The 14511-nt window shown below is 39.2% G+C and overlaps 1 protein-coding gene across 2 annotated transcripts in view; it reads left to right on the forward strand.

Annotated features, from left to right (window-relative positions):
- Positions 1-14511, forward strand: part of POU6F2 (POU class 6 homeobox 2) — a 419307-nt gene that overhangs the window by 340815 nt on the left and 63981 nt on the right. For both annotated transcript variants that reach the window (XM_050937705.1, XM_050937706.1), the window contains one exon: positions 8967-9113. In XM_050937705.1, the coding sequence (XP_050793662.1) occupies positions 8967-9113 (147 nt within the window). The remainder of the gene's footprint in view (positions 1-8966; positions 9114-14511) is intronic.

Below are 14511 nucleotides of genomic sequence, written 5' to 3' on the forward strand. Positions count from 1 at the left end.
TAAAGGTCCCTAGCAAGTCTGTGCCTTCAGATTTTAATACCCAATTTCTACCATTTATGCTATTGCATATATCTGAATGTGTATTTACATATAAATATTTTATAGATATGTGCATATGTTTAAATGTCTGTTTTGCCTGTACAGAATTGTTGTTGTCTACAGTAACTTGAAAATACAAATTCAAACAATTTTAAAATGTATATGTTTCCCTTGATGGACTTTAGCAGTATAGATGTATAGTATAGTTATAGGCCTATCATGTAAATCTTTATTCGGACATTTTTTAAAATAACAAATGTTGACAGATTGTTTTCAGATTTGGGTGGAAAAAAGGTTTCCTTCCAACATTTACCTAGCAAGAGTTTATCTTCAAAGAGTAGTGCAAATTTAAATTGTATGACAACCTTTTTATTAGACAGTCTACACCATTGTTCATTTAGAAATATAAAATGTTGTAATTATCCCATTATACAAAATCCAAGAATGGATTTTAAAAAAAGAACAAAAATAGCTTCCACTGACTTTCCTAGGATTTAAAATGTACAGGGGTCCAAATGTCAGACTAGAGTATCTTTTTGTACATTTAATTTATTTTATTTAATTAACTAGATTTACATTTTGTGCTCATCAATAATTTTCTCTTGAGATCAATGTATCTATATATACACAACACCTCTGAAAATGAGGCTACTTTGGTTTAGGAGCCAAAAGGTGAAGTAAGCTTTGGCACCCAGATTTGAAATTTATGATTGTAAAACTCTATAAATGCTGAGTTTTGCTATTATTATTATTATTATTTCTACAAGAATTTATCTGGAGCTTATCCCTGTGACACTGAGGTGCCTTACAAGGGCTAAGCTGAGACAACCTATAGTGTCTTTATGAGATTCTATGAGAGATTTTTAGATTTTGCAGGGAGCCAGGTTGCAAAGTATTGGTGCCACATATATTACAAAAATTAAAAATGTAAAGATTATTAAATTTTATTATTATTTTATTAAAGATATACTGATTAGTAAAGCAATGATTATATGGGTAATAACAATAATGAAGACACAGCAGAACTTCCATAAAAAGGCCATGCCAACCCTAAAACATACTCTTCCCATTCATCTGTTCCATAACCTCGTCGATCTTAATCACACCTTTTCTTGCCTGCTTCCCCTAGAAAAAAGAAAGGGAAAATAGGTGAGTCTTTCAGTGTGCTCTCAAGGTCACAAAAAATTTCTGAGCCCTGGCATAAAATGCAAATGGCCTTCAATTATGGCAGTGCTACAAGAGCAGGTGTCATTATAGTAAACTTGTGATGGCCTTGAGCCAAAAATTTCATTTCCACATTCAAACTTCTTAACAATACAGATAGGAGCCTGCCACAAAGTTCTTACTAAAAGTCATTTCTGAACTCATCCCAAGCTCTGGGGATGTTCAGATCCAGGATTTGGTTAGGTACCATCTAATAAAGCATGGATTGTTTATTATTTTAAACAAATAACTTTCAGTGATTGGATATTTTATTGCCAGATGCATGTGAATGTGCCAGATCAAGGTTACTTCATTGGCTATTAAAACTATGAAGTTTCTACTGTAATTTCAGTTTGAGATAGTGACCAGAAATGTGAGAGTTTAAAAAGCCCACCTAGGAAACAAGCAGGCTTTTGTAGCATAACCATTCAAGCTGTTACTTTATAATATACCCACTCCTTCAATGCTGCATTCAAGTGAAGTCTCCTCACCCTTCACCCTTTTCTACAAACAGTTGAAAAACCAACACATCCTTATTCTCCTCATCTATTAATATTACATAAAGCGATCATATGATAAAGTTGACAGGCCTAGCTTTTGATACTATGCTTCAGTGTCCTGAAATGTCTTCATTTTTCATTTCATTAATCAAACCATTTGCATTTTTCTTAATATTTGTTAAAGAGGCATTGCTTTACTTAGTAGAATTTAACCTTTCTTTACCAGTGCAGTGGAATGAGCGTACACTGTGATGAACACTTCAGGTAAGTCTACACTACGGGATTATTCTGATTTTACATAAACTGGTTTTGTAAAACAGATTGTATAAAGTCAAGTGCACGCGGCCACACTAAGCACATTAATTCGGTGGTGTGCGTCCATGTACTGAGACTAGCGTCGATTTCTGGAGCGTTGCACTGTGGGCAACTATCCCGTAGCTATCCTATAGTTCCCGCAGTCTCCCCCACCCATTGGAATTCTGGGTTGAAATCACAATGCATGATGGAGCAAAAACAGTGTCGTGGGTGATTCTGGGTAAATGTCATCACTCAATCCTTCCTCCATGAAAGAAAAGGCAGACAATCATTTCGCGCCCTTTTTCCCCTGGATTGCCCTGGCAGACGCCATAGCATGGCAACCATGGAGCCCGTTTTGCCCTTTGTCACTGTCACCGTATGGGTACTGGATGCTGCTGACAGACGCGATACTGCAGTGCTACACAGCAGCATTAATTTGCCTTTGCAAGGTAGCAGAGATGGTTACCATCCCTATTGCACCATCTGCCATTGTAAATTGGCGATGAGATGATGGTTATCAGTCATTTTGCACCGTTTGCAATTGGACATTGGCGATGATGGTTATCAATCATTTTGTATCGTTTGCAATTGGAAATTGGCGATGATGGTTATCAATCTTTTGTACCGTCTGCTGCTGTCATGGGTGCTCCTGGCTGGCCTCACTGAGGTCGGCTGGGGGCACATGGACAAAAATGGGAATGACTCCCTGGGTCATTCCCTTCTTTATGTTTTGTCTAAAAATAGAGTCAGTCCTGCCTAGAATATGAGGCAAGTCTACTAGAGAGCCAGAGAGCAAAGCCACTCTGTGTCAGAGCCCCAGATATCCCGCAGAAATGATGAGCTGCATGCCATTCTAGAGGGTGCCCCTGCAACAACCCCACCCGTTGCTTCCCTCCTCCCCCAACCCTCCTGGGCTACCGTTGCAATGTCCCCCCATTTGTGTGATGAAGTAATAAAGAATGCAGGAATAAGAAACACTGACTTATTAGCGAGATAAAATGAGGGGGAGGCAGCCTCCAGCTGCTATGATAGTCCAGGCAGGACATTAAAGGGTGGGGGGGAGAGGAGCGCAGCCTCCCACTGCTATGATAGTCCAGGGAGTACAGAATCTTTTCTTTAGACACAAAAGGCAGGGGGGGCTGATGGAGCTCAGGCTCCAGCTGCTATGATGAGGACGGTTACCAAGCATTTTGTACCATCTGCCAGGAATGACAGGGAGTCATTCCCATTTTTACCCAGGTGCACCCAGCCGACCTCACCAAGGCCAGCCAGGAGCACTCACGAGCTGATGACAGTTTTCCACCATTTTGTACCGTCTGCCATCAGGAAAGGAAGGGGAGGGGATGCTGCTGTTCAGCGCCGCAGCACCGCGTCTACCAGCAGCATGCAGTAGACATACAGTGACATTGAAAAATGGCAAGAAACGATTTTTTCCCTTTTCTTTCATGGGGCGAGAGGGGGTGTAAATTGACAAGATATACCTTGAACCACCCCAGACAATGTGTTTGACCATACAGGCATTGGGAGCTCAGCCAAGAATGCAAATGCTTTTCGGAGACTGCGGGGACTATGGGATAGCTGGAGTCCTCAGTCCCTCCTCCCTCCCTCCATGAGCATCCATTTGATTCTTTGGCTTTCTGTTACGCTCGTCACGCAGCACTGTTTAGCCCTGCTGTGGCCGTCTGTCTATCATAGCCTGGAGATTTTTTCAAATGCTTTGTCATTTCGTCTTCTGTAACGAAGCTCTGATAGAACAGATTTGTCTCCCCATACAGCGATCAGATCCAGTATCTCCCGTATGGTCCATGCTGGAGCTCTTTTTGGATTTGGGACTGCATGGCCACCCGTGCTGATCAGAGCTCCACGCTGGGCAAACAGAAAATGAAATTCAAAAGTTTGCGGGTCTTTTCCTGTCCACCTGGCCGGTGCATCCGAGTTCAGATTGTTTTCCAGAGCGGTCACAATGGTGCACTGTGGATACCGCCCGGAGGCCAATACCATCGATTTGTGACCACACTAACCCTAATCCAACATGGCAATACCGATTTCAGCTCTACTCGTCTTGTCGGGGAGGAGTACAGAAACCGATTTAAAGAGCCCTTTATATCGATATAAAGGGCCTCGTTGTGTGGACGGGTGCAGGGTTAAATCGGTTTAACGCTGCTAAATTCAGTTTAAACGCGTAGTGTAGACCAGGCCTTCAGAGTGAAAAGAAAAGTCAAATGAGTGTACATGCTATCACAACCGATATTTTACTCAATGTAAATAAAAACACTTGTTCAGATTTTCTTGATAAATTCATTTGGACGCCACATTACTGGAAAAAATACTCCATCACAGAGAATATGCACAAGTTGCTACCACAAAGAATAGGCATGTGTTGCTGTTGAGTAAGAAGCTGGTGCTAACGACATCAGCACGCATTTTTAAAATGCACTTTTTAATGCGTATTTCCAAACACTACAAAATGTTACTGCAGAAGAGTACCAGTTTACTCTCTTAATTTTACAGCATTCTTTTAATAATGTAGTTCCATTGACTTCAGTGGAGTAACTCCTGATTTACCCTAGTGTAAGAGAGAGCTCAGAATCAGATCCATAGACTTTTCTTGCTGAGAGGTTATATTTGGGACATTGGGAAAATGTATTGAAGCAACTTAGATCCTACAGGGCTCCTCCTCATAAGAACTTCAAGATAATTTCATTAACAGGCACTGGGGCACTCTTGAGAAGTTAGGCCTGTCATTTTAAAGTAAGCTCTCCATGACCTGCTGCTACAGCTGCTGCTTTGAGTGGAAGCAGAAACTCAGGCACTGGAAGTGACAGCTCTGAAGAGCCTCAGCATTCTAAGTGAAATCACTATTTAAAAACTGAAACTAATACTGAAGAGTCCTTTAATGGGATCTTTCATAATATATTTCTATCAATAAGTGCTCCCAAGTGCTAACGTCTGCATTCAGAAATAGCAGAAATCTCTCAAGCCGGAGTTGGAAGAGACTAATGGGTATTATTTTAAAATTAGAGCAAGGTATAATATGTCAGATGTTATCCTGTTGTCCAAATAATTAGGATAAACTTGAGGCCTCCATCCCCAATTTGCATCAAAGTTTAGAAGGAATCAGTTCGTGAAAGTTTGAATCTCCCATAAACAGCTTGCAACAGCTCCTGAAAATATTCAAAGGAAAATCTATTATTTTAAAACTGATTTAGGGGCAGGTTGGGATATTCTTATTCACATTTGGTAGAACCTTATAAAGCTGGTCTGAAAGCAGATTTTCCATCCTGTGGAAACAGAGCGAAGTTTTGGAATTTATTGCCATTCCCATCAAGATGAAACAGAAGACCTTTTGAAACGTTTCCCAAAAAACAAGACCAAGGCTTCCTCCTGCCCCCCAAAAAATAACCTAGTGATTAGAGTACTCCCTTGAGAATGTGGGACACCCAAGTTTAAATCCCTGCTCTGCCTGATTTGGAGCATGGACTTGACCCTCCACATCCCAGGCAAGTAGGCCAACTTTTTGAGAAAGACAAACACACCTCTACCTATTCCCCTTCTCAGAGAAGATTCCACTGGAATCTTCCCATGAAAACTTGGTTTTGATGAATCAGCATTTATCATGGTCTCCCCACTTACTTATCCAACTCCTCCACCATTATCACACCATTATCTACAGGGCAGGCACAAAGATTTGGATTGATCCTTAGGGGTAAAGCTAAATGAAACAGGCGCATTATTCTATTGTATTACATGTCTCAAATTATTACAAAGTATAGCTGCTCAAAATCAGTCTTCTGTATTCTGCCACAGGCGTCGTGGTCCCTGCATGGACTGATTGGAGGCAAGAGCTTATATATTCTCTCTCATTCAGTATCAGAAGTTTGACTCTTGCGTCCAATAGCTCCATGATTCCAGCCTCCATCGTCCACTTGTTAAATTTTCAAACAAGCAACTTTGTGTTTTCTCCTTTGCTACCCCTCTCACATGAGATGTGCTTCTGTAACCATGTTCTGTAACAACACCAACTTATTATCCACCTTCAAATATCTCCTTAAAACTCTCCTCTAGTGTGCTGAGGACCACTGCCTGTCCGCCTGAGCAATATTGTCTTATTGTTGCCTTGTACTCCCCTATCGGGCCGTCTGTATCCATATATTGTCTTTTGTCTTATACTTCGATTGTAAACTCTTTGGGGGCAGGGATTGTTTTTCTTTCTGTGTTCCTACAGTGCCTTGTACAATGGGATCCTGGTCCAGGGCTGGAGCTCCTAGGCTCTACGATAATATGAATCATAATAAATAACCTACTTTTCTATCTCTGCATTCTTAGATGAGGATGAGAAAATGTAAAAGTGAATAAATATAATTTACTAAAGTAGGCAAGTTGTCTGTATTCTGCTCCCACACATCTATGGAAATTACTTTTAAAAAATGAAACGATATATCTCAGTGATGATAAGAAACTTCATTATACGTACTTTGAACCCATTGCATAATGGATTAATGCCTCATGTGATACATCAGCGGAATTTAGCTCAGTGTTCCTAGCAGCAATATTCCAGCTGTTTGAGAAATTTGTTTTTTTACTCCAGGTGGGATGGTAAAAAACCCAATTCTATATCCCTTTTACTTCTTGAACGTATTTTTGAGGCACATACCTAGGACCAGAATAGATCATGTACTTGTTGTTACAAAGGGTTTTTGTTTTGTTTTGTTTTTCAATAAACCTTATTCAAATATACATAAAAACAGAATGAAGACTAAACAGGATTTATCATCATACATTTTCTCATCTATGGCATTTTCTGTTTAACCCACTAGAACAGTTGGGGGGGCTGCGTAACTGGGTGTCTCTTCAGAATTGGGGAGGAGAAGGGGATTCCAGTCTTGGGCTCTAAACAAACAAATGAGGCTCAGGTCCATGTAGGGGTGCTGGAACAATTTGTATAGTGGAGGTTCTGAAAGCCATTGAACCAAACTGTAAGCTCTGTATATAATGAAAACCACATCAAGCCATGGGCTGCTGCCGCACCTCCAGCATCCCTAGTTCCAGCACCTATGGGTCCGTGCCCTGACCTCTTTTTGCCACCTTTTCGAAGATCATTTTCTTCACCTCCTTCCCACAGCCTGCCCAATCCTTTATGTTTCTTCCCTCTTTGCCTGAAGGAATTTACCACTATCTGGGTATCTTCCCTCTTGGTGCAGAGTAAACCCCCCTTCCCTTCTTGTAGATCCTTCCTACAGCCTACCCAATCCTTTATGTTTCTTCCCTCTTTGCCTGAAGGAGTTTAACAACATCTAGGTATATTCCCTCTTGGTGCAGAGTAAACCCCCCTTCCCTTCTTGTAGTTCACCCATCATCATAGTGTACCATGCTCTTTTATGTCTTTATCTTCACAATACCCCTGTGAGATAGGGAAGTGCTATTGTCCCCATTTTCCAGATGGGGATTGAAGCACTGAGAAGCTGAGTGACTTGCCTGAGTCTGTGGCAGAGCAAGAAATTGACTGTGGGTCTCCCAAGTTCTAGGCTAACACCTGAACCAGCCTTTCATCTGGTTCAGAGATGTTCCATTCCAGAAAGCATGTATCTGACAGATACCGTCTAATCCAGGGGTCGGCAATCTCTGGCATGCAGTTCACCAGGATACTTACCCTGGCGGGCTGGGCCAGTTTGTTTACCTGCTGCATCGGCAGGTTTGGTCGATCGCAGCTCCCACTGGCCATGGTTCGCCGTCTCAGGCCAATGGGGGCGGCAGGAAGTGGTACAGGCTGAGGGATGTGCTGGCTGTGGCTTCCCGCCGCCCCTATTGGCCTGGGATGGCAAACTGCGGCCAGTGGGACCCACGATCAGCCGAACCTGCCAACGTGGCAGGTAAACAAACTGGCCCGGCCCGCCAGGGTATTTACCCTGGCGAACCACGTGCCAGAGGTTGCCGACCCCTGGTCTAATCTCTTGTACCAGTCTGTTTCTCCAACAATTCTTCATCACCAGAACATTCCCTAGCACATTTGGCTTGGTTTATATGACTAGTACCAGTCATAGGACATCTGAATCCCCAGGGAGACACTTTCCTCTGTATTTAAACATGTAATTGTTCTTTTACAAACCCAAGTGTTGCTTAGAATGTCCTTATGTGGGATTTGGACATTCTGTTGAGATGACCATTTGAAAATTGGTCCATCAGTGAAAATGTTTTATGCATGCTATGTTGTATATTGAGCATGTCATTATGGCAGAAGAAGTGAAATATGCCGACAGCTGGAGAATTGTATGTGAACCCTGGAATTAATTATTCACAGACAAAAACAAATAATAACTATATCAATACATTTTCCATGGTTTTGCAAATAGAAAGCTGTGGAGATGGTTATTCATTTTCAGTTGACATCCATTTAACTTAATCATAGGGTCAAGTTCCAGACTGTGATTTGTGTTTGTGTTGACACATATTCCTTGAATGTATAAACCGGTAGAAGCAGCGGGTTTTTCTCATATTTGGGTTCAGTAGTTGAGCTGAAGTAACACTAAGCAAGAAGATTTATTTCTAATCTTAATGGCAAAACTTAAGGTCTGATCCCATTCCATTTAAAGTCGAAGACTGAACTTTCATTGACTTCACATAGATGCAAGATTCAGGTACCTAGATTATGCACCTAAGAAGGAAATACAAGTATAACTCCGAACAATAAGACAATTGTGTTCTTCAGGACAATGGAATTTCCTCTGGGATTCTTAGATACAGTCATTGTCAAAGGGACCAGTGCATCAGAAATAAAAACCTCTCTGAAGAAGTACTTAAGCTCTAGGGATTAACTGGAGTATTCCCCTATGTTAGTACTGTAGCATTTATATATTCATTTACCGCTGTGTTTTGTGTGCTTCCTTGCTCATCAGTGGTTTTACCGTGATCTTTTCTTGTTTTTTTCAGCTGGTTAATAATCCACTGGCAAGTCAAGCAGCAGCGGCTGCAGCAGCAGCAGCCATGGGCTCAATAGCAAGCTCACAGGCCTTTGGCAATGCACTCTCCAGTCTTCAGGGGGTCACAGGTCAACTAGTCACTAATGCACAAGGACAGGTGAGTTGAAGATGGAGAAAATGGTGAATTCTTATGGCAGATTGATCTTTGGACAAAAATGAATGTCTTTTGCATGACAGCAATTCGTAAGTGCACATATTGAGAATAAATAAATAATGTTTACCAGGAAAGGTAAGGAATAGAAATGTTTAGGACTGGGGGTGGGGTGGTGTTAGAATGGGGAATTTGTTTTTTAAACTGAAAACGGTTTAGCTTTTGCTTTTCTAATACAATCTTGGGAAGAGATTACAAGAATGTAACAATGTGGTATTTTAAGTGTGCAGATTGTTGCTGAGTCTCACTTTGCTAATTCAAGAACCCAATAATTCTCACCAAAAAAAAGCAGTCACTCCCCACTTCTAAGCACAGATTTAATAACAGAAATCTACACTGAGGTCTTATAGTAAATACTAAGACTGCATTATTTTTATAAACTATACCATTTATTAGTATGTAATAAAGTGTTCATAAAAGATATACCACACTAGTCAAAATAAATTAACAAAGCATATTTTGTAATACAGTATCTTTGATTTAGTATGATTATTTGCTCATTGTTTATTAAATCACAAAATTTAGCAACCTTTAATGGATCTGCCAGTCATTAGTGCAAATTCAAGAGGCTCTGTTGTCTTTTAAAAGCCTTTTAATACTGTGTTTTAAACACAATAATTTGTACATTTTTAAGCTATCTAAAAGGGAAGTTTCATCATATCATGCTTATTTACAGAGTTGCTTATTTGTCTTAACTGAAGCTGATATCATTCTGGTCCTGCAATATGGCCCCAGTTCAGAAAGGTATGCACCTAACTTTAAGCACATGAGTGATCCCATTGACTTCATGTTCTTAAGTACCTTCCTGAATCATGATCATTGACTGGCTTTATCCTCTCATCTGTCAGTAACAAAAGTAATGTGACTATTTGTTTCACAGCAAATAGTATTAGAATAGAATCATTATAATAAGTAATAATATAGTTTAAGATTACTACTGCTAACTTGGTACTCTATACCAAAAAACAAACCTGTTATTAGAAGAGATACTACTAAAATGAAAAATTCAAGCTGATGCCAGACACTTCAGTAGATGTTTGATGGACTGGTACAGCCCTGCATATCAGTGATTATAAAGTTTCATTCTACAGTTCTTGACTTATAATTCAAAAAAGCATAAATTGTAAGTTCTCCTTTCTTCCTCATAATTTTATGTCACTGAGGTTTTTTTACTGGAGACAAAGGTTACATTTTTTTCTGACAGTAAAACAATACAAAACAAAAACGGCATCCTCAAACTTTATGGGGATTTTTTTCTACATAAAACATAAACAAAGATGCATCCTGAGCTTCAGTCTCCCCATCTAAGTCCCAGAAAAAATGCTGACCTTGTTATATTTACTGGGTGGGTGCAGAATTGTTCCATCACTACCCCGAGGGTTGAACGATGGAGCTTGTCAAAGTGAGGCCTTATCTAATGAATCATCTTATCGCAGGTGCACACCACACATATTAAAGGAGGATTGTATGAACAATGTGCCCTCTACAATAACCTTTCAATGTCTACTTTAACCCTTGTTTCAATCCCTTTTCATCAAAGGATCATTTTATGCAGCCAGCTTTAAATGGAGGCTCTCAAAAGCCTATTAAGATTTCTGGAGGCATGGGGTATTGGTATGGAAGAAAAGTTGGTTATAATACCTATAATTCACAGTGAGATCACTTCCATCTAGAAGGCCTGCTTCTTTATATGTGTGCTCCAGAAATAGTGCATATCCTTCTCTCACAAGAGACCCTTGGCTCCTAAAATGTAAATTGTAAGAGTTGAAGATATACATCCATGTCAGTTTTTCAGTAGTTTTTCCTTACATATTCTCTCCAGAAAACATGTAAATGAAATATATACGTAAGTCATGTGCTTAATGAATTAGTATTATGAACATATCAGTGAATGAAACTGTAGTCAATTGGGCCAGGGTACTGCTAGTTATTCTACAGGTAAAGTAAAAATCTAATAATTCCACAGGTTTCAGAGAAAGAGAGGGGCTCAGAAAAAGAGTCTTTTTCTCTATTGTTAAATAAAAGTACAGTGTATTTCTGTCTACTCAGTTCTTTGGGGCAAGGACTGTCTTTTTGTTATGTGTCTGTAGAGTGCTTAGCACAATACAGATTTGGCTCATAGCTGGGGCTCCCAGGCACTATCACAATGTAAATAAATAATAATCAAGATAATAATAAAAATATAGCAGCCATCTCCACAATAGTCAATTGCTTAACGCATGCTTTTGAAGCTATCTGTCCATGTAAAATGCATATTGCGTTTTAGACTGAAGAGTTCTGTTGAGTCTGCCCTTGCCAATTAATACTATTCTAGCAAAGCAGCAAAAATGGTGCTTCTGACTTTTAAAACTTAATCCATAAGTGAGTAGTGGATTTGGGTACCTCTGCTTTTTTGAGTGATCAACCTGAGACCCTTTAAGGGAGTCTGACTTTCAGAAAGTCCTGAGCACTTGCCCTCTGAAAATCAGGCTCCTTCAAAGAATCTCAAATTTGGAACCACAAATCACTAGTCATCTCTGGAAAGTTAGGTTCAAGTGATTTACCATTTGTATGTGCAAACATATTATTGTAGACCACTTCTTTTTCTTAAAGATTTAGGTCTTGTATAATTGTCTGTCTGTTGACTAAATATATGGTGATCCTTAATACCTTGTAACACAGTGACATAATATAGGTCAAATCTGAGATCCTAATGCAAATCTAGGGGAAATTACCTTTTGGGTGACATATGACTTGACCTTTAACTCCAGCCATTTTTATGTTCCGAGTGTCCAGATTATACAAGTGTGACAACATTTTATGTAGCAAATTTGTATTGATTTAACTTTGGAATTTAAAAATGATGGTATGCTTTCTTTTCTTATGTCACTACTACTTATTTGAGAAGCCTGAGTTTTTCACAACCAAGATATCAGAAGAGATGTTATCATTTGGATAACATATTTACATCACCTGATTAGTTTGTTATAATGTAACTGGAAAAATCTATGTTAATTGTCTATATTCACAGGCAAATTAGGTTACTCTGTCTTCAAATTAAGAAGCCCATTTGTACAACAGTACTGGGCTTCTGGCACCACTTTTGCATTTGGAATTATTTCAGATGCAGAAAAATAGAATATTTGTATTACTCTATTGCATGCAGAAGAAAGCATAGACATTTTATGTTTTAGCTGTTGGTATTGATATTTTGGAAGGAGGTAATGCCCGTTGAATCCCTAGCTTTTAAATCACTACAGATTCGAAAGCACGCTTTATGGTGATGGTTACTACAAAGGCTACCCCCAGCCCAGTTTTCTACTCGATTAAAATATACAGCCATATTCTACCCTCAGTTACACTCATGCAATCCTGTTGACTTCAGCATGGTTTACATGGGCTTGAAGTGAGGGTGCAATGCAGCTTAGGAAGTTCAGTCATTTTATAATAAGGGCAAGAACTTTTTAAGAAGAAATATATTCATTTTGTCAACCCGAGGGATTGTAAAATAGAAATGACACCAGACAGTGGAAGAACATAGCATGTTAAAAAAGTGAAATCTAATAACTTTATAAAACTGTGTTGTGATGAGGAGAGAACAAAACCAGCTAATTTTCCTTTTTTGACATTCATGTGAAAATAATGTCAGTGTTAATATACATGAAAAATGAACATGTTAATTATACAGTGGATTTAAAGAATGATATCAGTATCATTTAAGAATACCATCTAAAGAACTCAATCTACATTGAACATGTGCCTAACTCCCTGGATATGAAAACCTTCTACATATAGAGAACTTTAGGTGCAATCCACAGAGCTTAACATACATAACTATCTGTACAGCTTTTTAATCTGCAATTAGTTTGCAAAACTAAACAGAGAGAGTGGCATTGTTGATCCAATTTGATAATAGATGTACTTTGGTTCTCATTATTCTGATGAGAGGGCACACATTTGCTCTTTGAGCTTCTTGATAGTAAATGGTGCTAATGAGGCCTGATGGATTCTCTGCTTCTAACAAAGCTCTCAGCAGTGAGAGTGATTACAATGGAGATAGATTTGATGGGATGCGCTCGCTTTTGTAGTGTCTCAGCTGCTGACACTCTGCGACATAATCAGGTCACAGAGCTGGTCACAGCCATCAGCGAAAGCCATAGCTCTATTCCTCATTATTAAAGTGCATTATTCAGTTCCAGGCCTTCACAATACAGCCAAGGGCCTTTTTTTTTTTTTTTTAAGCATCAGCTCTCAGATACAAGGGTTAATAAAATAAAATATGCCATCAGCTAAAAAATTAATAAATTAAAGAAATGGAAATAAAGCATTCCCTTTCAAATTCATTGAAGAGTCACAATTAAATAAGCTGGGGAATTTTCATGACCCTGTGCTGTATATGGTACAATGTAATATGCCATGAGCAATAAAAACCGGGGAAAGGATTCCAGGGTAGGATTGTGACGCTCTTTGTAGATTGATTTGCTAAATACTAAAGTATCTCCCATTCAAAAATAAATCTCTCTCAATGCAGCCACTTTTTATGTATGTATTTTTGTTATTTTCATGTTCTTTTGTAACTCTTCTTTTCCTTGCTGTGGCAAGCACTTGCCTGTAAACTGAGTTTACAAGTGACATTTTTGATGACTCTCTTGTCTTCTTAAAAGTTTGAGGATAGTAGAGGCATCAAATTAATGTATTTAGTCCAAAACTGGATTATAAATTATAAGGCACAATGTTATAATTGTTCTATTTCTGTAAGACCGTACAATGCCCTTCTTTTGAAGAATGCAATATCTGCAGCAAAAGAAAGGCACAATTTCAGATAAGCCAATAGAAACAGAAAGACCGTTCAGAGTCACAGATATCCCATATTTCAAGGAAAAGATTCTAATTTCCCCACAGTAAAAAAAAAAAAAGATTCAGAAAAAGGAAGAAAAATTCAAAAGGGCACTATCCATTGAAGCAGAAAGACCGTTCAGAGTCACAGATATCCCATATTTCAAGGAAAAGATTCTAACTTCCCCACAGGAAAAGAAAAAAGATTCAGAAAAAGGAAGCATAGAAGCAGAAAAAGGAAGCATAGAAGCAGAAAGACCGTTCAGAGTCACAGATATCCCGTATTTCAAGGAAAAGATTCTAACTTCCCCAAAGGAAAAGAAAAAAGATTCAGAAAAAGGAAGAAAAATTCAAAAGGGCACTATCCATAGAAACATCCCACCACCACCACAACTCAGCATGTTTGGATACTAATTCACTCTGCAGAAGAGGGCTGCTTAAAGAGGAGGCTGCAACTCTTTGCTCCAAAACCTCAGATCAAATACTGAGGTGAATGCAAACATCTTTCCCAGAGCCGATTCTTCTCGCT

Source organism: Gopherus flavomarginatus, chromosome 2, assembly GCF_025201925.1.
Source record: "Gopherus flavomarginatus isolate rGopFla2 chromosome 2, rGopFla2.mat.asm, whole genome shotgun sequence".
In the NCBI taxonomy this organism is placed as follows: domain Eukaryota; kingdom Metazoa; phylum Chordata; order Testudines; family Testudinidae; genus Gopherus; species Gopherus flavomarginatus.